Source organism: Dipodomys merriami, unplaced genomic scaffold (assembly GCF_024711535.1).
Source record: "Dipodomys merriami isolate MVZ:Mamm:240054 unplaced genomic scaffold, mDipMer1.0.p SCAF_200, whole genome shotgun sequence".
NCBI classification, from domain to species: Eukaryota; Metazoa; Chordata; class Mammalia; order Rodentia; family Heteromyidae; genus Dipodomys; species Dipodomys merriami.
Genome location: NW_027203383.1, coordinates 1,999,175 through 2,023,261, shown reverse-complemented (window position 1 = coordinate 2,023,261; position 24,087 = coordinate 1,999,175). Strand labels below are relative to the sequence as shown.

The following is a 24,087-nucleotide window of genomic DNA, read 5'->3' as shown; positions in this document are numbered from 1 at the left end:
CCTGATCATCTACGGCCACGTGTTTCCTCGAGCACCCAGAGCATCCTGGGCTTTTAGAATAAAGAAGCGTTTGTGTTTGTTTTTCAGGTGAAGATCAACAGCCGGGGTCTAGTCTACTCTGTGGTGCTGTTGCTGGGCTCTGTTGCTCTCACTGTGAGTTTTTACAATTCCAAAATAGAACCCTTAAGAACGTGTATGTGTGCACGCACACGTGCATTCGTGCATGCACGCATGTGCGTATGCTAGGGCTTGGACTCGAACTCAAGGCCTCATGAGCTTGGCTTGATTTTTTCACTCGAGGCAGGTAGGTGCTCTACTACTTGAGCCATCCCTCCACTTCCAGCTTTTTAGCTGGTTAATTGGAAATAAAAGTCTCACAGGCTTTTTGCCCAGGTTGGCTTCTAACCACAGCCTTAGATCTCAGCCTCCTGAGTAGCTAGGATTTTAGGCATGAGCCAGTAGCACTTGGCTTCGAATACTTTATGTCATATGATTCTGCATCAGAAGAACTCTTGCTGGCCAGGGACAGGTGTGCGTTCAGATTCACCAATCTCAATATTTGCCACGAGCACTCGCAGCCTTCGCTACACTTCCTGAGATCAATGCCACAGGGGCTAGAATAGTGCTTCTGGCTTCTTGCTGCCACAGCTGGTGTCCTCTCTAGGGACAGTGGGAGAGAGATCCTGTCCCACCCCACGCTGACAGGTGGGGATATGACAGGCCTCGGGACAACTCACAGTGACAGCCAGGTCCTCCCTGCTCCTCGGGCTGGGTGTGCACAACTTTCTTCCATCCTCATGGCCACTGATGGGAGGGATTGATAGTATTCCCATTGGCATAGGATCTGAAAGGAAAGGGAGGCTCAAGAGTTCTGAAAGCAAATGGAGGCTCTGGGGTTTTTAAAGGAAATGGAGGCTCAGCAGTTTGTTCTAAAGCTTGCTCGTGGTTTCTGAGTTGGGAAGTGGCAAATCCAGGTTGATTTTTCTTTATAAAGCTCTGTGCTGTGTGACAGTACCTGGACTCCCCTACTTGGAAACCTTGATTCAGGGAGAAGAGGAAGGCAATGGGGGAAGTGGGAAGTATGTCCTCCCCTCCCCCACCCAAACACACACACACACACACACACACACACACACACACACACACAGAGAGAGAAACAGAAAGAGACAGAAAAGCAGGCAGGCACAGACACATAGTGAGAGACAGAAGAAAGAGAGACATGCATATACAGACATAGAGACAGAGACAGGCATGTAGGCACAGATACATGATGAGAGACAGAAAAGGAAAATAGAGAGAGAGAGAGCGCTTGGCTGCCCCTAGCATCCATAGCCAAAGGGAAAGACTCATTTGTCCATAAGTAGGGCTATGGGGTAGAGGCCTGGGCCAATAAAGTCATGTGCATCTTGAGGAGAAGGCCTGGGACCTTGGGGAGGGTCTGCCATGCAGGTGGCCACTGTCTATCTTGGAGTCAGTGGGACGGGTCATTGGAAAAATCTGAACCCTGCAGAGCTGATTCTCCTCAAATCAAGGATAAGCCTGGAAGTGCCCATTTGGGCTTGCCTGCATCCTGCAGAAGGTTCTGGAATGTATCACTTAGGTGTTGGCTTTTGTGTCCCTTGTCTCTCCACTCTCTCCTCCCAGGTCCTCGGCATTCACCTCAACAAGTGGCGTCTGGACCGGAAGCTGGGCATCTACGTGCTGGTTCTTTATGCCATCTTCCTGTGCTTCTCCATCATGATAGAATTTAACGTCTTTACCTTCGTCAACTTGCCCATGTGCCGAGAAGATGACTAACGCTGAGCTGCTGCCCCGGGAGCTGTTGTGGCCTCCCCTGTGACACCAGCGTCCTCTCTCTCTCTCTCCTTCCCCACCACAGATCTCTCCTGCCTCCGCAGCCACCATCTGTTCTCTCATGAGCTGGAAGGAAGGGCCAGCATGGTCACTGTCTGACCACAGGCCGGGCTGCTAGGTGCCCGCCTCCTCCTCCTCGGAGGCCCTGCCCCTGCTCAACAGGGCTCTCCATTCCTTGAGCAGCATCCCTCGACCCCGGGGATGTGTTGGAGTGTCTCACCCTTCTGCTACATGCTTTAGTCAAAAGGACTTCAGGTGCAGATTGTCTTTCTGTGGAAATGGGGTGGTCTGCACAGAAGGTCTCCCAGGGCAAGTACAAAATCGGGGTGTTATTTGCAAGTGTCACCTCTGGGCCAGAGGAGTGAGATCCATTCCTAGGCAGCTCATGCCACCAAGAGCCTCTGTCTCCTCTGGAAGCCCCCGGAGCTTGGCGAAGACAGGGGCATCAACCTTGGGGGGATTTGAGAGAGTGACAGCAGACATTCCACCCCCCCCCCTTTTTTCTGGAAAAGTTGGAAGAATGGAAACAGGTCTTCACAGCAGAAGAGAGACTACTTTTATCCTTTTTATTGATGCATTCAGAGAATGAGCACTGAAATATGAAAAATAAAATGTCATAGAGACCATCATACTTGAACAAAATGTCATTCTACACAAAAGGATCATGAAGGGGAACCCCCCCCTCCAAAAGGTAACCCTTGTCAAGAATGGATCCTGTGTGTATATGTCATCTTGCACTGGCCCTAAGATACTTGCTTTGGAATATGGGAAAAGGTCAAAGGCCATGGGGAAACAGGTGCTACTCATAGCCACAGTGGGGGGTGGGGGTGGGGGATGAGGTTTCCATGCTGTGTGATCCAAGGCACCGCCGACTCAGGTGTGTCATGGCTTTGCTGATGCTCTAGTTTCAAAACCGCCCGTTAATATTGCACAGTTGCTCCAACAAATTTGAGAAGTGCTGGTTCATGACAAGAAGAGCAATTTCCTGCATTGCTCTCAGGTTCACTGGAGCCAGGTGTGTGAAACGCGAGGTCTTGGACGCTTTAGAGCTAAGTTTCTTAGACCTTTACGGTGTTCCACATGAAAAGTTGGACATGAGAGATGGATGAAAAAAACAGGAAAGATGAATCCACATTTGACTGCTTCGTAGCTCGAAATAGATATTTCACAGAGCTATGAACACAAACCATTCTTGGGTTATACAAAAAAGAAAACACATTTATTCTATATAGAGTGGGATTTCCTTTATTTTTTTAATGTTTCTATTGCAAAATCTTATCAGATGGGATGCACTTTGAATATTGAGACCATTTTGCACAGTAGAAGGTATGAAGATGACCCAAAAGGGAGTAGGAAGAAAGTTTTTTTAGCGATCTCTAGAGATCGTTTTAAACTTGGTAATGAGTCTAGCTCCAGTGGCTAGTTTCTCTAATGGGGACACACAGCTCATGAGTCATATTGGAATTTATGACTGTTTTCTTTAAGGCCTCGAAGATGTCAAAGGAGGAAATGTTTCAGCTTGTGTCCCTTCAGTTCCTTTAAGAATGAACTCCTGTGGGAACTCGCTCCTAGTACTGAGCTTCTGTTGGGGACCACTTCAGTATTAGTAGATACACCAAGGCAAGGTTTCGCTTTTCTCTTCCTACATAGTGGGCTTGGGATAGTTCAAATCGAGACGAAAATGATTTTCCTAAGAAATCCCAGCAGAAGAGGAAGGGGCCCATAGGTTTATGCATATAAACTTAGCCTACAAGGGCTTTCAGAGCTGTTCTGTATCCTATTAGCTTAGTTCATCTTAGTTCATGTGCATGCACGCAGACACACACACACACACACACACACACACACACACACACACACACACACACACACACACACACACACACACACACACACACACACACACACACACACTGTTTCACAAACTTACCCAGACTCCAAGTGTTTCTATTTCTGTTTTTATTTTCCTAATTGCCCTATGAGAGGTACATAGGACTTTAATAGGCAATTTAGTCTTGGAGCAGTGGAGCATTTCTAGTTTAGTAACCAGTAAGTGGTACCGCTGGGGCCAGGCAGCAGCCAGTGCCCTGCCCAGGACATGTGGCTGGCCATGGTGACCAGCCTGGGGCAGTGGCCTGGCTATGACTTTGTCCTTATAGTTAGTTTGCGTTTATTGTTCAAATACTTAATTGACCTCCTTTCTCCAGATCAGATCTTAGTGTCTACCCTGGTCCAATGTCCCTACATTTTTCCTGAAAAAAAAAAAATATATATATATATTTTATAGTCACAAGACAAATGGCCTCTGAAGATAGCTCTGGGGGTGTCCAGCGCACATCTTTCAGAGAACATATCCTCACAACCCTCTTCTTCCTCCACAGACTCCATGTCAGGCTGTAAGGCATACTGCAGTTAGAGACTTAGCAAACTTCATCTTCAATACGGAGTGGACTCCTCTTTGTGTAGTTTTCTTTGGACTTTAATGTGCCAATGAACTTCCTTAAAGTTAAGCTCTCTGAAGTTGTTATACTAGGAAAGCATGTATACCTTAGCTACAACATTCTCTGTTTTTCACAAATTATTTTTCCATCCATCACAAGTTTAAAGAATGGCTTGTTTTCTTCTTCTCTTTTTTTAAAATCAAGTGAATGCTTTCATCCCTAGACAGGGTACCTTTTATTTATCCCCAAAGCTAATTACCACGGGGCGATTACTTCTGCTACGGAAATAGACAATTTAAAGACATGCATTTAGCTCTAATCACTGGGGACAGAAAAGAAGGAGGAGCCTTTGAGCTCCACTAGAAGATGTCTGTAGAAGGCAGACACAGTCCCTGACCACGCCTGATTTGCCTTTGCCAGCCTGAGCACTGGGGTGAGCAGTGGGTAGTATCTTAGGAACCTGATCCCCTGGAGGAAGGTTCTAGGTGAGCTGTGGTCAGAAACTGTGGGTGGGTTGCCATGAGCCCTCCTTGCCCCCTTCTGCCCTTCCCTAGCCTATCTGTCCAGCAGCTCGTCCTCTGTGGTCAGCTGGTCACATGTGTGTCCCTGCTTCTACCCCTGGCCCCTGTGTCTCTACCTGGCAGCCCTGGTGTGTTTGCCCTGTTCCCTACCTGTAAGACCTGTTTTCTTGCCTTTTGTTGTTGTTGTTGTTGGTTGTGGGGCCTGAACTCTGGGCCTGGGCGCTGTCCCTCAGCTCTTCAGCTCCTCCACTTGAGCCATAGCACCACTTCCAGCTTTTTTTTTCTGCTTATGTGGTGCTGAGGAATCGAACCCAGGGCCTCAGGCATGCAAGGCAAGTGCTGTACCACTGAGCCACCTTCCCAGCCCCCTATTTTCTTGCTTTTGTAAGGGTCTCAAGCTCCAGCCTTCCTCTCCTGAGCCAGGTTCAGCCCTGTAGGGTGTGCGCCCCTGCAAAAGCAGTGCTGTTGATGCTTCCAGTGCTCTCCTCCCGGGCTCCAGGGGTCTAAGCATGCTTTTCCCTGGAGAGGAGGCCATGTGAGATCTGGGGGTGGGGAGGGGAAGGGAGGGGGCAGCCGCGCATGCTCAGAGTGCAGGGCCCCCAGCAGGACAGGACTCAGCAGTACTGGAATGACAGAGAGTTGGATCATTCCTGGGAAAAAGTGAGGGAGAAGGCCAGCCCAGCAGCTGAGGCTGCCTTTTCCTCACCCCATCCCCTATGAGCTGATAGGGCCCGAGGCCCTTGGTCAGCAGGGCTCCGGCTCCCTCATGCAGGGTTCTCCCCTGGGAGCCAGCAGCTGGCAAGCAGAGATTTCCACCACCACTCCCCGCCCCCACCATGAGCTTGCTCATGTCCCCTGGTGCTGTGTCTCCACACTGCTCAGCCTCCTGGGGAGGATTTGATCTCCCCTCTCCCACCTGCCTTTTCCTCCCTGGTGGTCTTGTTCCGCCCTGGCTGGAAATGACAGGTTTGCAACAATGCTTGTCGCATGAATAACAAAGAACTTGTTTGTTTCAAAATTGATCATCGGATTGCGCCAGTCAGCCACGCTTTAAACATGTACCGGGGTTCTCTTGTATCCTCCAAACACGATGTCTGTGAAAGAATCCTTCTCTGGAGGCAGCTAGCAGCGCATGCAGAACCCAGAGGAGGGCAGGGCTTCAGATGCGCTATGTTACCCATAGAAACGTCTAGAAATTTCTAGAAGTATTCTCTGCTTAGCTCTTGGGTGGCAGGAAGGCCATCATCCCCACCCATTCTAGATCAAACGCACTGACTCCCTGACCCTCTCTCCCTATGGAGTTACCAAAGAGAATTTCGCGCCAGGTATAAACACTTAACTCTTGGGTTTTCTGGTCTCTACAGCTTGTCCTGAGCCCTCAAAGGTAAAGGCCTCTCAAGGCATGGCGCATACACATCTCAAAAGTGTGCTCTTTGGGTAGGTCTCCCTTGCTGTGTCAGTTACCTATGGGAACAGGAGAGCAGGGTTTTCTTGGGCCTGGCCCAAAGGGCACAGGGCGTGGCACTCTGGGTTTCCTTCAAACCACAGTCTCCTGCCAGCCTGGCTTGTGCAGGATCTTCACCTTGCTGTAGGAAACAAACTGCGCCTTGGTGGACATGCTGCAGATTTAAAATGGTGTTTTGATTTAGGTTCTTGGTTTGGCTGGATGCTACTTTTGTGCTTCATCCGGAGGCTGGAACACAAATGCTGGACACAGCGCTGCCCAGATCAGGCAAACGGGGGCTGGTATGCAACCAGGGCAAGAGACGTACTCCTCTAATTCTGTCACCCACACAGGGCAAAAAGCTTTAATTACGCAAAGGAGGTTTTTACCTTTCCAACTTTTCAAAGCCAACGTCCCAGTAGCTCACACCAGTAATCCTCTTTACTCAGGAAGCTGAGATCTGAGGATTGAGGTTCAAAGCCTGCCCAAGCAGGCAAGTCTTGAGACTCATCTCTATCAAAGAACCACAAATCGAGGTGTGGCTCAAGTGGTAGAGTACCAGCCTGAGAGAAAAACCTAAGGGACAATGCTCAGGCCCTGAGTTCAAGCCCTAGTAGCTACCTACACACACACACACACACACACACACACACACACACACACACACACACACACTCAACTTTTCAGACAACTGCCAGGTTCCATTCACTTTGCGTAAATCCTTGACTATCTAGAGGTACATCGCATGAGTACAAGCACTGCTTTGGGTCTGTTTTCCCTGTGTGGCTCTGAGTCTCTTCAATGCTGTCAGTGTCCAGTTGTCCACATTGTATACCTTCCTCCCACTTCTAGCAGGGATTGCAAACAGGCTTTCTTCTAGTCTGAATGGCTGGCATAGTACTGGGGCTCCAGGAAGAATCTTGCAGTTGAAAACACTCCGTCTCTGTGAAGGTCAAGGCCTTGGCTCTGTGGCTTTTCCATCCGTTACATTTACATGGCTGGAGACTGGCTACATTTTATTAAAACCCAGTGACAAATGCCAGCACAACCCACACCTATTCCCATGCTATTGCCAGAATTTGAACAGTCGCTCCCTATGCACCATGTTGGCTAGGACATTTCCATTTTACAGGGCCAATAAAGCCCTCAATCCTGGAGAAAGAGTGTGCCCTCCTCATTCTATCACTGGGGGGGGGGGGGGAACACCACTTATTTTTACGCTATGGAGAGATGGCTGCAGCTTTTGGTTCTTAGATGCCCGGTTTGGTGTGATCTGCCTCTGTGTACAAAGGGAAGGCCACAGAGCCCCCTTTCCTGCCACCCACCGCCACTCCAAAATTCCCAGCAGGGCAGCTCCCAGAGCAGACACGCAGTCCTCTTTCAACAGGAGTAAGATTTTCCTCTTCCTCAAAATGGCTAGATGTGAGCAAGGCAGCTCATGCCTATCATCCTAGCTAGTTAAAGGACTGAGATCTGAGGATCATGGTTCAAAGCTAACCTGGGCAGGAAAGTCTGTGAGATCCTTATCTCCAATTAATCACCCAAAAAGCTGAAAATAGCGCTGTGGCTCAAGTGGTGGAGTACTAGGGTAAAAAGCCCTGATTTTAAGCACCAGAACTGGCACAAAACATATCTTCTAGCAGGCTGTCTCTGACCACAGGCCTCTTCATTCATCCCTGATCCTCTGGGCTGTGGCTGTGAGGACCATTCTGGTTTCTTATGTGCAACTTACCCAGGGACACTTGGAAGCCCAGCAGACAGAGAAGTGGCTGAGCTGCTGTGGCTGGACCTTGGGGATGCCCAGGGCGGCGCTGCTAGTCTGTGAAGCCGAGTCCCCCATTCAGAACACTCACACCCTGACGGGGTCCTCTCTGTCTGTGTCTTCCATTCATCAAGGAGTCCTTGCTGGCACACCAAGGACACAGAAAGCTTTGATTACCTAGCAAAGAAAGAAGCCAGTCAGCGGGAGCCAGGCCCAAGGACTGCCAATGCGAGGGCCGAGTTTGGAGAGGCCGCAGATGCATCCAGAATGCACAGGCAGGCTGGACACGGTTTTGCCAGTGTGTTTGGATCATCCCAGGCCTTGACTTACCAACATGTGGGATCAGAGGAGTATTGTGTCCTGAAAGAACCTCCTTATAGACAACCCAAACCAAGAACTTCTGGAGCTTTCCATTCGCCATCTGAGGCCCCACAGACGTTTCTAGCATGCTGGGGTGAATACCGCCATATTTGTTCATTCGTTCTCACAGGCAGAGCGGGAACAGTGGGTTGGGAAAGTTGTAAATAATAAATATATTTATGCCGCTATTTATTTTTTCAATAATTGTGACCTCCTGCACTGTGAATGCTCTGTGATATGAGATTCTTAGTTTCATAAAACTGTTATTAAAATTTGAATGAATCGATATTATTGGTTCTTCAACACTGGCATGAGTTTATTTTTATTGTGAAGATTTTAAAAAATCTAGAATAAATCTGAACTAAACCTTTATAAGAAATCTAGCAGTCAGTATTGTAACGCAATATATCAAGAATCTGTACTCTGTCAATAAAATTAATGAGCACAAATTGACTTCATGTAGAGCCTCCATTCACATTTCCATAGACTCATACTTGTATTTTTTTTTTAAGAATTACACTGGAATAACAGCCATTGGAAACCATTTATATTTGCATATTGAGAAAAATAAATTTCAAAAGTGAGATGAGAGGTTGTAGCTTTTAATTATAGTGATTGGTAATGAATAAAGCAAAGGAGAATGTTTCTCATGTATCTAGGCTAGCAGGAGTCACCGGAATGACCCAACCCTTTGCTACCTGGTCATCTTCACAGGCATCACGTGACCTGTGCAGTCACCACCCACTTCAGAAGGGCTCTGGCAAGTTGGTCACTGGCTCTCAAATGCTTAATGAGCTCTTTATTGTTGCTGTTCATTTGTGTGTTTGAGATAGGGTTTTACACTATAGCCCCAGTTGGCTTCACACTTGTGATCCTCCTGCTTCAGATTACAGGCATAATCCACCAAACCTATAGTTTTTATTGTGTACTGGACAATTGTATACTGCAATTGTATGCTTATCAGGAAGAAGTCTCCTGCCATCAGTTCTAATGTCATACGACGTTGAGGCTACCAGTCAGAGGTTTGAGTGAATTCCTTTATTCTGCAAGACATTGTCCTGAATTCTCCCCTTGACCTGGGAGTCCTTTGGAACTTCTCTATACATATGAGGCACGGATAATCTATTCAAAAACAACTGTTCATCCAGGCACAGGAGACTCATAGCTGTAATCCTACTCGGGAGGCTGAGATCCGAGGCCCATGGTTTGAAGCCAGGCTAGACAGGAAAGCCATAAGTACAACTGTGGCTCAAGAGGCAGAGCACCAGTGCTGAGGAGGAACAAAGCAAGGGGGAATATGAAAGAGAATGAACAGGGGTGGCAATGGAGCTATTTTGTCTGAATCTAATTTTTGTTGCACTTTTTCTAGTGTCTTTAGTGTCATTGATAAATGCAGTCTATAATGAATGAATTTTCTAAATAGTCAAGTCTTTCCCACAGATGGCTTGAGACTTTTTGCAGGCAAGAAGTGGTCAGCATCCTCTCCTTTGAACCGGCTCCTGTCTAAGGTTGATAAGTGATACATGAAGCACTTAGCCTTGGTGTTCAGGCTCTGGAACTTCTGCTGGCCTGTGTTCAAGGTCTGAGCATCTCATGCCCGGATCTAGTTGGCATTTTGTGACCTTGAAGCCAGGATGATCCAACAGATCTCAGTCTCAGCCACCATTAGAGTCCTCCTCCCCAGAGCTGAAAATCTCACAGATGTCCATGGAGTGGAAATCAATAGTTGGGGTAATCCCAATCTTGGAGATAGAGGTAGGAAGGTAGAGGACTGAAGCCAGCCTGGGCAAAAGCATGAGACCCTATCAAAAACAAACTAAAGCAAAAAGGACTGGGTTAGGGCTCAAGGGGCAGAGGACCTGCCTTGAGTTCAAATCCAATACAACAAGAAAATGCAAATAATAAAAGGAAACTGACATTTACCAAGCCCCCCACCCCCAGGCCTGAGGTCATCTCTGTTCAGAGGAAGTGGATATTTTCTGAGGGGAGAAGTGAAATAGAAACAAATCACATCTCACCCCAAGCAATTAAAAAATGGGTAAGCAGTCCTGGCCCCCAGGGCAGAAAAGGAGGGGGGGGGGGAGGAAGGTTAAAAAGGAGAAAGGGGGAGGATGTGAAGGAGCAGAAGGTCCATGTGGGAGGAGGAGGGAGAAAGGGAGGAAAGCATGAGGAGCAAGAATGGGGAGAAGAGAAGGGAGGAGAAAGGGAGGAAGAGAAGGAAAGAGGAGGGGGAAGAGAAGAGAGTAGAAAGAGGGAGGAGATGGGGGAAGAGAAAGGAGGAGAAGGGAGAGAAGGGGAAAATGAGGAGGAGGAGAAGGAAGAGGAAGAAGAGACTGAAGTGAAAGAAGGAAAAGGAGGGAGGAGAAGGGAGGGGAGATTAGGATGGTGGGGAGCAGGGAGTAGAAGGGAAGAAAAGGGGAGGGAGGGGGAAAGGAAGAGGAGGGGAGAGGAAGAAAAGGAGGGGAGGGAAAGAGGATCAGCAAGTCTCGCCTACCACAGTGCCTTTGAACATCAAGCTGCCCTAGGCCATAGCTCATCTTTGTGCCATCACTAGCCTGGCATGTAAACCCTGTTTCTAGACCTTTCTTCATAGCAGCTCATTCCCCCAGGATGCTCTTCCCTTATCTCTACCTGTTGAAATCCTGCTCCAGAAACCCACCCCCCTAAACAATAGAGGCCAAAGCAGGATGCTGTTCTCTTTCCTGTGGGTGCGGGTGCCGGGCCTGGTCCTCGGGGGCCAGCCCCTCAACCTCCTCTGGGGCTGCTTTGCTTGCCTATGCCTGCAGCTTCTGCCTCACAGTCCAAAACAGCTGCCAACTTCATCTTGGCCGCAACCTCAGGAGTGATCCTGAGCCAGATCTAAAGAATTTAAACAGAGCTATCTACCCTCCCATTCTCAATTCACCCAAACTGTGTTAACATGAAAGGAAAATAAAAGCTCATGTTTTTTCTTTTTTTAAGCTGTTAATGGGTCGAGGTGATTTGTTATGCGAGAATGATAGCTGTGTACCCAGGCTTTTCCTTGTACTCAACTACCCTGGGCTCCAACCTTAGCAAACAAAGACGAACTACCTGCCCTAAAGATCCTGGAGAAATGGGCAGAGATGGTGTCTCCCATCCTTGTAGCCCTCCCTGGACCTTTGGGCCCAGTGGGACACAGGAGCGCTGCTCTCCAGAGAAACACTTTCCCGCTTGCTTACCTCCTGGCAGATGAACTGGCTCACAGCTGATGAGCTGCTAATGCTTAACCACTGGCCTCTGGTCAAAAATGTGGCTTTGTTTCTCGAGGTCACTGTTCCAAAGTCTCTTTCCATTCCCTCACTCCGAAGGCTGCCAAGAGGAAGGAGAGGCTAGCCCAGCTGGAGAGGGCCTTCCCCAGGCCAGCCGCCTGCCCCTTGCCCACGGCTAGGCCTCCTCCAGACCACTTCCTCTTTAGAACGTCAGGATTGTTCACCATTGGATAGCAGGGAGCCGGGAATCAAACTTCTAGAAAAATCACTCCCAGCCAGGCACCGGTGGCTCAAGTCCTAGCTACTCTGTTATCCTAGCTACTCTGGAGGCTGAGATCTGAGGATCAAAGTTCAAAGGCAGCCTGGGCAGGAAAAGTCCATGAGACTCTTATCTCCAATTAACGACCAGAATACCGGAAGTGGTGCTGTGGCTCAAAGTGGTAGAGCAAGAAGAGCTCAGTAACAGTGTCCAGGCCCTGAGTTCAAGCCCGATGGCCACCACCAACAACAAAATACCACATTCCCTCATGGGATGAGCCACGTTGTCAGCACCTTCACTTGTGGCCTTAGTTTTCCCCTAGAATCATAACGTACATTGTATACATTATTGTAAATTCCACAGAGCATGTTTGAAGATGTTCACACTGATTTTTGACAACCTCTTTTATGAGTCATCAACCTGTGTTTGCACGTGCTGAATGACAAGAATGTTGGAAGGGAGCACGTTGTTATTTACATGGAATGGCTGAGAAGAAAGCAAACGGAATAGACACAGTCACAACTTCTCCCATTCTTGAGTGACTAAGTGACTGTGCTTTTGAAAACTTTTTTCTTTCAAAACTGTCATTGTTAGCCGGGCACTGGTGGCTCACGCCTGTAATCCTAGCTACTCAGGAGGCTGAGATCTGAGGATCATGGTTCAAAGCCATCCCAGGCAGGAAAGTCTGTGTAACTCTTATCTCCAATAGACACTCAGAAAACCAGAAGTGGCGCTGTAACTCAAGTGGTAGAGCACTCACCTTGAGCTGAGAGAGCTGAGGGACAGCGCTCAGGCCCAGAGTTCAAGCCCCATAACCAACAACAACAAAGCTGTCATTGTTTTGCTTCTTCTGTTTTTCATAACCTCACGGGCTGAAGGGCTTCCAGCCTCTTGGGCCAGGTGTGGCGATACATACCTCTCATCTCAGCTACTTAGGAGGCAAACATCAGGAGGAACATGATTCAAGGCTAACGTAGGGACCAGAGGTTTATTAAGACCCTCATCTCAACAAAAAACTGTATTGTGTCATGTGTACATGATCCCAGCTATGAGGGGCATAATTAGGAAATCATAATCTGAAGCTGGCCTTGGGCAATACTTTGAGACTTTATCTGAAAAATAAGGGGGGCTGGGGTGTGGCTCAAGGGGTAGAGGTCTAGCCTAGCACGTGCAAAGTCCTGAGTTCAAACCTCAGTACCTCCTCCAAGCCAAAGAAAAATGAAAAAGAAGAATAACAACAACAAAAAACCCCAAAGCAGCTTCTTTGAAGTTGGGATTGACATTGCACAACTTTAAGCAGTTTTATGTTTCTATGTATATACATAGACAAAACTCCATCACCACAAGCAGGTAGCTCTAAACCCCAAAGTGTCTGTGCATGTGGCCTCAAGTCTATGATCATTTCTGTTTTGTTTAGTTTCGGTTTTGGTACTCGGGCCTTAAGGTCTAGGTGCTAGCCCTGAGTTTTTTTGCTCAAGGTTGGTGCTTGAACCACAGCTCTACTTTCAGCTTTTGCAGGCAACTTGGAGATAAGAGTCTGGCTGGCTTCGAACCTCAGTCCTCCTATCTCATTCTCCTGAGTAGCTAGGATTACAGACTTGAGCCACCAGCACCCTGGCACATGGTCATTTGTATACAGATGGAGTAGGCCATGTTCTATTCTAACGCGAGTATTCACATTCTGGTCTTCCTTTCTAACAGTCATAATTCTGATCAGGTTTCAACTCCTCCCCAACATGATCCAGGAGAGAATCCCTCCCCCGTCCTCCAGCCAAGTATGGATCCTTCCTAACCTAGATAAATCAATGCATGGCCTTCTCCTGGTGGGCAGGGCAGATGTGTGACCAAAGCCAGCTGGTCATGCTGCACATACTTCTATTTCCCCCTTTCCTTCAAGATGGACCCACACTGGAGATCCTGACTGCCAATGGGGCCTGTCTTGGAACCACTCGACGACTAGCCTTAGGATAAAGTTAACAATGAGGTGGTCAGAACACAGAACAGGACCACATCTCAGTGATGGACGGCAGCATGGAATCCCTGATTCTTTACACGTGCATTGTGCCTAGAGCAGGGAGCCTCCAAGATGGCTGCCAATGGCTGTTCCTTCCTGTTCCATGTCTGTGTGAAACTCACTTCCTTCGAGTATGAGCAAAACCTGTGACCTGTGCCACTTCCTAGCTCCCACACTGAGAAATAAAGGGACCTTGTTGGATTCCCACATGGCAAGGTACCAAGAGTCCTTTGGCCTACAGCCAGCAAGAAACCAAGGCTGCTAGCCGATGGTGCTCAAGGAGCTCTTGAGCAATCGGTGATATCCTCCTTCCTATAGTTCTCCCAGCAACTCAACCACCTCAAGGACCCAGCTAGGGAATGGAAGATGCTAGATATTGGGTGGGAGCCTAAAGTGAGTTTGAAGTTTTAAGAAACAAACAAAAAGGAGGTTGTTAGTTCTTTTGACTGAGATCTCCAACTGTATAGCTGGCTTTAAACATATTAGAATCTAGGCCTTAAAAGATGTCACTAGGGGCCGGGCACCAGTAGTTCACACCAATAATCCTAGCTATTCAGGAGGCTGAGATCTGAGGATCACCGTTCAAAGCCAGCCCAGGCAGGAAGGTCCATGAGACTCTTATCTCCAAATAACCACCAGAAAACTGGAAGTGTCACTGTAGCTCAAGTGATAGAGCACTTGCTTTGATCTGAAGGGCTGAGGGACAGCGCTCAGGCCCCAAGTTCAAGCCCCACGACCGACCCCCCACCCCCACAAAAAAATCACTAAGACAGAGTGTCTGTCTGCACCTAATTCCTACATCTCAGCTTTCTACCAAATAGAATTGTAGTACAGCAAAACTCCCAGGGAAGGCTCTTGCTGGCTCAGCTGTGTCATATGTTCATCTATGAGCCAATCTGTGACAATCAGGGCTGTGATTGGTCAGACTAGAATCACAAGCTGCTTCTACCATTGCATTGGGACTTACCTCCACAGGAGGAGAGGAGGAGAAGGAAGAGGAGGAAGGAAGGAGGAAGGGGAGGAGGATGGGGAGGAGGAGGAGAGGGAGGAGGAGGGAGGAAAGTAAAACAGGCTTTTGTGGAGTGGGTGTCTGCAGGAGGGAGGAGGGTGATGGAGAGAGCACAGGAGGATGAACATGGTCTAAGTACTTTCTGTGCAGAAGCGTGGAACCTGCTGAAATGGCCCTGCAGACTTGTTGGAGGCACAGCAAAGGAATAATGATGGTGCCCTGCAGGGGGCGCCTTCGGGGGGGGGGGGCCCTCTTTTGTACTCTTGTCTTTTACAAGTGAGCAAGCTGAGGCTCACTTGCTCAGAACCCAGCAGCTAGAGACCCTGGGCTGAGTTTGCAGGAGGTCCTCTCTCCCCCCATTTCAAGCAGGAAGCTTACAGCCCTGGGGAGGCCGAAGGTGGACACGTTGATCGCCATCCATTCAGAAGATGGTTTAGTCTCTGGAGCAGAGAAGCCTGTGGGGTCCCCTCGTGACCTGGGAGGGGGTCCTGCAGGAATCTGGGCCACAGAGGGGGAGTGGTGTGAACCGGAACAGCCAGGGTGGCCTCCTGGAGCCTGTGTTTTGGTGTTGTTTATTTTAAAAAATAGTCTTATTGAAATACAATTCACATACCCATTCACCCACTTAAAGCGTGTAATTCAATGGTTTTTAGTCAAGCCATGGAATTGTGCAACCATCACCACAATCAATTTTAGAGCATTTTCCTTACCCCCAAAGAAACCCTGTCACCATTACCAGTTATTCTCCACTCTCTTCTCCCTCAAGCTTCTGGCAACCACTGATTAACTTTCTGTCTCTGTTCACTTGTCTATTCTGAACATTTCCTATCAGTGGAATGTGGTCCTGTATGACTTGCTTCTTTCACTTAGCATGATTTCACATCACAGCCCATCGTCGGTGCGTGTGCCTTTTTCATGGCCATGTAATATTCTACTGCGTGTCCATACCACATTGTGCTTCTCCACTCCACTGTTCAGGACAGTGGGTTGTTCCCGCCTGATGTCTGTTATGAATAGGACTGATAGGAACAGTCGTGTACTAGTTTTTGCCGGATATGTTTTAGAGTCCCAGGTGGGTTTGGTCAACACCTGAAGGCATGTTGGATTGTCGGGAGGAGAGGGTGAGGAGGGATGTGAGTGCTGCCACACACCCTACTACGCACAGAACAGCCCCCCCCAATGAAATCCAGCGCCTGGGGTGCATTAGACAGCATTAGGTTGGGGTGGGCTAGTGTTGGCTGAGACGCAGTCTCTCTGCAACATGTTCGGGGGCAGTTCTGAGCGCCCGAGAGGAGAGGAGGCCGGCCTTCCAGTCCCACCTGGGTGGCTCTGGTGGTTTTGCTCCTGTGGTTTCTCTCCCGACTTCCCGTCCAGGTGTGGTGCCCAGCCCCAGTGGATTGGATGTCAGGCCTGATGGATGCCGAGCAGGCTGATAGGTGGTGAGCTCGCCGTCAGAGGAGGTATCCAAGGGAGGCAGCCAGGCCTGAGGAGGAGGAGGTCTCCACCCGGAGGTCTGGGGCTCCAGGTCGGGTCAATGGGCCCTGGGGCAGGGAGGGAGGTCGGGGAGCTCCGGGCCTCCCCACCTGCCGGCCCTGACTCGGGCCAGGCCTGAGCTTCCCCTTCAGGGGATCCGGCCTGCGGGGGGGGGGGGGGGGATGGCACATCGGGGAGGGACGGGACGGGACGCTCGGGCCCGGCACCGCCCGCTGTCAGGCCCGGCCCCGGGGGCGCGGCCGCCCGCCCGCCCGCCCGCGCCCGGCGGCTTCCGTGCGCCCCCCGGGGGCTCGGGATCACCAGCCGCCGCCGAATGGCGTTGTGGCCGGAGCCCCGTGGACCACCAAGGCCGGCCTCTTCCTCCCAGCCCCGCGCGCCCCGACGCAGGAAGTGGACGGGAGCGAGCGCCCCGGCGCGCGGCGGCGGCCGCCCCGGCTCCTCCCCGGGGCCATGCGGACGCCCCGGCCACCGCCGCCCCGGCCACCGCGCGCCTGAGCCTGCGAGCCGCGCGCCCCGCGCCCCGCGCCCGGCATGATCCGCAGCGTCGGGGCGCCCGGGCGCGGGGACCCCGCGGGGTAAGTCCGGGCGCCCGCGCCCTCGCCGCCCGCTCTCCTCCCGGCGCCTCGGGGCGCGCGGGGACCCCCGGCCCCGCAGCCCACCCCTCGGCTCCGCCTTCCCGCCCTGCCCGGGGCCCCCGCGGGCGCCCTGGGAATGGAGCTAGGGGACCCCTCGAAACTTCAGGTGCCTGAACCCTGGATGGACGGAGGGCTCCCCGCGACCCCCTCTCCGGCGGCCCGGCCGGGGCCTGACGGTGACCCTCGGCTTTGGAGAGGGTCCCGGGCTTGCGCGCACGCGTGGGGATCCCCGGGGCCGAAGACACCGCGGGGCGGGGGGGTGGAGAGGTGAGCCCGACGGCCTGGGGACAGGCTTCCAAATGGGGTCCCCCGGGTGTAGTCTGGGGACCCCCGCCCCGCCTCGGGCAGGGCAGCTCTGGGGGGGGGCGCAGGGGGAGGAGCGCCTCCCCCCCAGGTTCCGCCCAGCCCCCGGGCAGCCCGGGGAGGTACAGATCTGGGGGGAGGGTTCGCCCGGGGTCCCCCAGGATTCCTGGGAAAGCCTCTGCCGCCTTCCCGGGCTGCACAGCTGATGGAGTTTAAAAAGTCCCGGGCCTGTTTTGCGGTAGACGCCCCCGGCTTTTCCTGACCTCACCTCCTGGGGGGCCCGGGAGCCCGGGGTGGGGGGAAGCTCCACCCGGTAAGGCCGGGCGGTTGGCAGAGCTGGCTGGCACGGCCCTGGATTGGGGGCAGCTAGAGGGGACTGTGGGGGGGGGCGTGATATAAGAGCAACTCCTTGGCTGCAGCCTTATACCCTCCGGGAGAAACTGGGGTGTCCGATTTCAATCTGCCACACCCTGGGATTGTAGCTGGCTAGGAAGAGGGGGGCGGGGGCGACGCGGGAAGGTGGAGGGGCCCGTGGCTGAGCTCACCTACTTCCCATTTTCCCAGGGATGACCCGGCCTGACCCCTTTGTTTATTCATGACTGGACCCGTTATTTAAGGGAGGGAGGGGGTGCCTCCGGTTACTTACCTATGAACTGGGAATAAGTTGTAAAGCGTTCACTACCTTGGCCTAGAAGGGAAACCCCGAGTAGTCATTATTACCGTTACATTAGCACCTGTGACCTTGGCCTCTGCCTCCGCCTGTAACCTGGGGGTACGGGTGACACCTGCTGTCATGAGGTTGTTTGGGGACCGCCTGTCCCAAGCAGCCTCGAATTCTGACCACCTCCCCGCCTCAGGTGGAATAGAGCTGGGCTAGCCAGGGCTCAGAGAGTATTGGTTTGCATTTCAGGTTAGAGCACCTTTGGGGCAGGGAGTTCCTAGACAGCATCTGCCCCAGGCTGGCCAGGAGGAGGGACTGTCCTGAGGACACTGTGTCAGGGCCGGCGTGCTGCTCACCCTCACCCCGGTGTGGCCGGACCTCTGGCCAGCAGAAGCCTGTGAAACTTGAGCCTCAGCCTGGCTGGTCTGACTTCTGTTTGTGGAGGCCCTGGTTTTCCCTCAGGGGCCCCCTCCCTCTGCACCCTCAAGAAATACAGGACTGAGCTGGTGGCTCACGCCTGTCATCTTAGCTACTCAGGAGGCTGAGATCTGAGGATCACGGTTCAAAGCCAGCCCAGGCAGGAACATTCGAGAGACTCTTATCTCCAATTAGCCACCTAAAACCCAGAAGTGGTGCTGTGGCTCAAGTGGTAGAGCACTAGCCTTGAGCTGAAGAGTTCAGGGACAGCCCCCAGGCCCAGAGTTCAAGCCCCACCACCACCACCACCAACAAAAAATCTACAGGGCACTTTGCAGGTGCACCATAGCTCCTGGGCTGTGTGTCTACCCCAGCCCCTGCTGGCCACCAACTAGGTCTGAGTCCTGGGCCAGTGTATCCTGGCTCCCCTTTAGGAAGACCTTTAAGAAGCTAAAGGTCTTCACAAGCAAGCTCTGCTTTGTGCGTGGCGGGGGGGTTGGGGGCAGTGGTAGTAATGAGGCTTGAACTCAGGACTAGGCAGGTGCTTTACCAGTTGAGCTGCACCCCCTGCCTCTGTCTGCTTCTTGTTCACCTGGCACGCTGGACCCAGACCCTTTATCTTCTGCTGTTCAGAACTCTGCCATTTATTCAAGGTTCATTCATCACCCCCACAAATCAAGCCCTGGCCACTAGCATCTGATGTCCCAGGAGAAGGAACAAGTCAGGGCAGGAGGTGGGGGGACGCACAGGGTGTTCTTCTGGTCAGGTGGTCTGAGGGTGACACTCGAGGAGAAGACATTGAGCAGAGGCCGGACGGAAACGGGGACTAGGAGCTATCGTGGCGGGGATGTGGTTAGCTGTGGGCAACAGGACAGCAGATGGGGCTTGGGTGAGTCTCAGCGGGGCCAGCGCCCAGCATGGCTTTGTGCAGAGAAATGATAGATTGAAGACAGAAGCAGTGGAGGCAGGGAGACCTGAGGGGGCCCTTTTGGTGGCCAGGATGCTGGGGTCGGCAGTGGAGGCAGGGTTTGCTGTTGGGTTGAATTGAGATGGAGAGAAAGACGAAGAGAAAGAGGGGAACTTGACTAAGGCTGACACCACCAAGGGGTGAGCATACCTGAGAATGACATCTCTCAGAGCCCATTAGAGCCATAAGTGGGGGCTGGACTGGGGGAGCAGCCTAGCAGACAACTCGCTTACTCTTGAGGGTTTAAGATTTCCTTTGAGCTAGGCCTCCGTGGGTCATGCCTGTAATCCCAGCTATTCAGATTAAGATCTGAGGATCACTCTTCAAAGTCAGTCTGCACAGGAGAGACTATTAAGACTCTTTTATCTCCAATTGCCCAGCAAAAGTCAGAGTGGAAGTGTGGTAGAGTGCCAGTTTTGAGAGAAAGAAAAGCTTAAGGGACAGCACCCAGGCCCCTGAGTTCAAGTCCCAGTAAAGGTGTGCACATGTGTGTGCACTCATGCACACACACAATTTCATGTGAGAAAGAATTGTACTCTGGACTTCTGTGTACCCAAGAGTGTACTTGAGTGTAACCTTGATGCCCTCAGCCACCAAGGCTGTGTGGCAGGGATCTCTTCCTGGTGGTCACTAGAGCACCAGCTTGGCCCTTCCTGGCCCTAACAGACACCTGGGGTCCCTTCCCAGCTCAGGTCTGTGCTCCTGGGCGCCAGGAGCCCTGGGGAGCGCAGGCTGGGGAGAGCCTGGGCACATTCCCCCCTCACACCCTCCTTGCCTCCTGCCCATTGTAGCCTCCTTTGGTGGCTCCCTGCCCTGGGCCTGAGTCCCAGAAAGCAATATGATAAAAGCTTAAAAATGTCCCAGGACCCCTGTGCTCCAGCACAGAAGATGCAGTGGAACCCAGCAAGAATGGTGTGTGCTGGAAATTGAAGGCCAGCCCGGTGCCCATGGCTCACGCCTGTAATCCTAGCTACCCAGGAGGCTGAGATCTGAGGATTGTGGTTCAAAGCCAGCCTGGGCAGGAAAGGCCATGAGACTCTTATCTCCAATAAACCACTCAGAAAACCAGAAGTGGCGCTGTGGCTCTAGTGGTAGAGCACTCGCCTTGAGCTGAAGAGCTGCCCAGGCGCAGAGTTCCATCCCCATTACCAAAGAAAGAAAGAAAGAAAGAAATTAAAGGGCACCCACAGCGCTCTATACCATGCCGGCCCTCTCTGCATCTGTTGTTCGCACATCACGCTGGCCCACAGAGCCCCAGCCACAAGGCCAGAGTGAACAGCAGCCGATGGCTGACCAGTGACTGCAGCTTCTTCCCTGGGCCCTCTCCTCCCCCTATCACGGCCAATGAGGTGAGTCACCCCTCTCTAGATGGGGACAAATGAGCAGAACAGAGCAGACAGCCATACCTCAGGGAGGGAGGGCCAGAGCACAGGCTTGGAGCTGGTCAGCATGGGGCAAAAGTGGAGTGAAGCCGGCCAGACTTCTGTGTACCCAAGAGGTACTTGAGTGTAACAGATACCAGATAATAAGCATTAACGGGGAGACAAAGACTTTGGCCAGGGAGAGATGGATGGAAACGGAACAGGGCACAAAGTGTGCTCTCCTGGTTATTCTAATGACTTGAGGGGGGCTATATGCCCAGCAAGAGCCCCAACCTAAGGGAAGTAGCCCTGAGAACCTTCACTTCCTGTTTGCCCTGCTACCTTCCTCTCTTAGATGGTCAGTTTAGAAGGACTGGAGGGGCCATGACTTATCTGGCCAGCTTTAGAACTTTCTAGAAGTATTGTGATCTAGGAAGTCTCACTTCTCTGGTCTCCCTGGAGGATCTAAAATGAGGAGGTCCCCAGAAGAGTGGAGCTGAAGGTGAAGGGCACAACTTCAATGGATTTTCTGAGCTGCTGCTCCGCCCCACCCCCTCACCATGACTGTTTTTGGTGACATGGTTCTGGCTGGCAGACACTGGACGGCCACTCTCTATCTGTGGAGGACTCTCTCAGGTAGAGTAGAGGGGTCCTGGGGCACTCTGGCTGCCTCAGAAAGGGTCCCCAATTTAACTTTTCTGTACCCCCAAGAAATGAGTTTTTTTTTTTTTTTTTGGTCAGTCATGGGGCTTGAGCTCTGGGCCTGGGTGCTGGCCCTCAGCTCTTCAGCTCAAAACAAGCACTCTATCACTTGAGCCACAACACCACTTCCAGTTTTCTGGTGGCTCATTGGAGATAAGAGTCTCATGGACTTTCCTACCTGGGCTAGCTTTGAACCAGGATCCTCAGATCTCACCCTCCTGAGTCGCTAAGATTACAGGCGTGAGCCACCAGGGCCCGGCTAGAAATGAGGAATTTAAGAGTGTTGTTCTGTGTGTTTGTGTGTGTGTGTGTGTGTGTGTAAATACTTGACCATCTAAGAGTTGTCAGTTTATCTACTAAAGAAAATAAGACAAATTTACACATGGATATAGGGTCCTATCTAAAAGGTTGAGGCTCTACAGGTGAGTGTAACAGAATAGATAGACTATAGCAGCATTTGAGTTGGGCCTTGAAGGACAAGTGGGGTTTTAGCCACTGAGACTGGCATATGGAGAGGGGAGTTGACCCTGGGTGGGACAGTGGGACAGGTCAAGTGCACGGAGCCCGGAGCAGCCCGGTGTGGGGGTGTTGGCGGGGTGCTGCGTGTGGTGACTTGGCTCTGTGGAAGAGTGTGACTCTTATTTTCCATAGGCCTGCTCCTCCACTTAGTAGCTCAGCCAGCCTGGGCAAGATGCCGCCATTTGAACCTTTTCTTCCCCCTCTGCAAAAGTGAGTAGCCCACCTCCCCGGGGGTTGTCATGGTTACATGAGATGATGTTCTTTTTGGATTTGAGGCTGTTGGGGACTGTGACTTGTATGTGTACTGTTTGTTGATTTTTCAACATCAATTTTTATTATACACTTCAAAAAGTTCAAATGCAAGCACAAAGCCTATGGCTAACTCTTGTAATCCTAGCTCCACCAGAGGCTGAGATCTGAGGATAGTGGTGCAAAACCAGCCCAGGCAGAAAAATCCTGGAGACTTATCTCCAATGAACCAGCAAAAAGCCAGAAGTACAGTTGTGGCTCAAGTGGTAGAGCACTAGCTTTGAGCATAAAAGCTCAGGAACAGTGCTCAGGCCCTGAGTTCAAGCTTCAGTATCAGAGTCAAGGGGGAAAAAAAAAGTCAAAAACCAACACCGAGAAATAGTGAAGTTGAAAACATCAAACACATACTTAGTAGAATCTGTACCCACTAAAAACACATAATTGTCTCCCTTTTTTTGAACGGGGTGTGTGGGGAGAGACAGAGACAGACAGAAAGAACACACCAATACTGAGACTTGAATTCAGGGTCTCACACTTTCGCTTAATTTTTTCATTCAAGGTTGGCTTTCCACCACTTATCCACACCTCCACTGCTGGCTTTCTACTGGTTAATTAGAAATAGAAGTCTTGCAGATTTACCTGCCAGGCTAGCTTTGAACCTTGATCGTCAGATCTCAGCCTCCTGAGTAGCCAGGATTACTGGCATGAAACATGTGTGCCTGCTCAGTTGTATACTTTAAATCCATGAGTGCATGTTGATTTGAGTTCCTCATTTTACACAGAGGGTTACTACTTCCTGTGCATTGGACATGTGTTACCCCACACATACCCCATCTCCCTGCCGTGTGAACCGCATGGATCTATGCCCCCCGGATTTTGTAGCTCAACCTATAAGTGTCATTTTAATAGGTAGAATTGGCTTGTACTGACTTGACTTTGTCCCACTTCTACTCTGTGTTAAATGAACCCCCTAAAAACCTCTGTGGGCTTGGGTTTAGGGTCCACTTCTGTGGAATTGGTCACCATCCTGGAATCTTTGAGTTTGAGGGTGAAACAGAGCTTGTTGATTAGGACCCTGAATTTTACTTGGGAATAAGTTTTAACCACATATTTCCCAATTTCCTTGCAACTAGATGTGGTCATCTGATTTAAGTTCAGGACAGAGAAGTCTAAATAAAGGGTGCAGTTTGCTTAGAGGTGCCCTTAAAGTAGGGGGGTGTCTTTCCTCTTTTTTATTGTCTGAAATGCAGCTGTGATGGCTGGGACTGAGGCAACCATTTGAACACTGACGTAAACCTTGAGAATCAAAACTATGCAGGGTGGGAGTCACACGTGTTAAAATATCATTGTCGCTCAGGACTGCTTGCCCCAGAATTTTATATGTGAGAGGAATACATCTTTATCTCATTTAAATCACTATTTCTTGAGATTTCTGTCACCCACTTGATCTAGACTAAGTGTCTTGTCTCTTATCCATAACACTGGATTTTTGTCCCAGAAAGAAAATAGAAAGCTGCTTTACAGGGCTCCATCCTTCCTCCTTCCCTTTACTAGGGGAATCAGGGAGGAGGGTGGGGAGGGAGGGGAAGCAGGTGTACACTCACTAAGGCTCTTCCTGCCTTAAGGACTGCATTGCAAACATTTTTTTCCAGGTTGAGTATTTGTGCATTTTAGATTTCACTGGAAGCTTCAGACAGTATATTCTGTCTTGTGCTTCCTTCCACTGGGCTAGACATCACTCACGGGGCTTTAGGTCCACAGCGCTCTCTCCTAGGGGCCAGTGTTCTGTATCTCCCTCTGATGATGTGCCACAGCAGTCCGGCTGGGGCTGGGCCCTAGCTCCAGTCTGTGCCCTTCCAGCTCCTGCAAGCACATGTCCTTGTCA

The 24,087-nt window shown here is 50.9% G+C and overlaps 2 protein-coding genes across 5 annotated transcripts in view; both read left to right on the top strand.

Annotated features, from left to right (window-relative positions):
* The window catches only part of LOC138833126 (sodium/potassium/calcium exchanger 4), a 131,128-nt gene extending 122,187 nt beyond the window's left edge, over positions 1-8,941 (top strand). For 2 of the 3 annotated variants that reach the window (XM_070031475.1, XM_070031474.1), the window contains exons 16-17: positions 88-153; positions 1,645-1,972. In XM_070031475.1, coding sequence (XP_069887576.1) covers positions 88-153; positions 1,645-1,797 — 219 coding nt within the window. In that variant the 3' untranslated portion in view covers positions 1,798-1,972. Of the gene's footprint in view, positions 1-87; positions 154-1,644 lie in introns of all 3 variants that reach the window. The other variant, XM_070031476.1, reaches the window with a different exon arrangement.
* A 7,759-nt stretch (positions 8,942-16,700) lies between these two features.
* LOC138833125 (ras and Rab interactor 3-like) overlaps positions 16,701-24,087 on the top strand; it is an 87,131-nt gene continuing 79,744 nt past the window's right edge. The window contains exons 1-2 of one of the 2 annotated variants that reach the window (XM_070031471.1): positions 20,712-20,720; positions 22,086-22,163. In XM_070031471.1, coding sequence (XP_069887572.1) covers positions 20,716-20,720; positions 22,086-22,163 — 83 coding nt within the window. In that variant the 5' untranslated portion in view covers positions 20,712-20,715. Of the gene's footprint in view, positions 16,964-20,711; positions 20,721-22,085; positions 22,164-24,087 lie in introns of those variants that run through there. The other variant, XM_070031473.1, reaches the window with a different exon arrangement.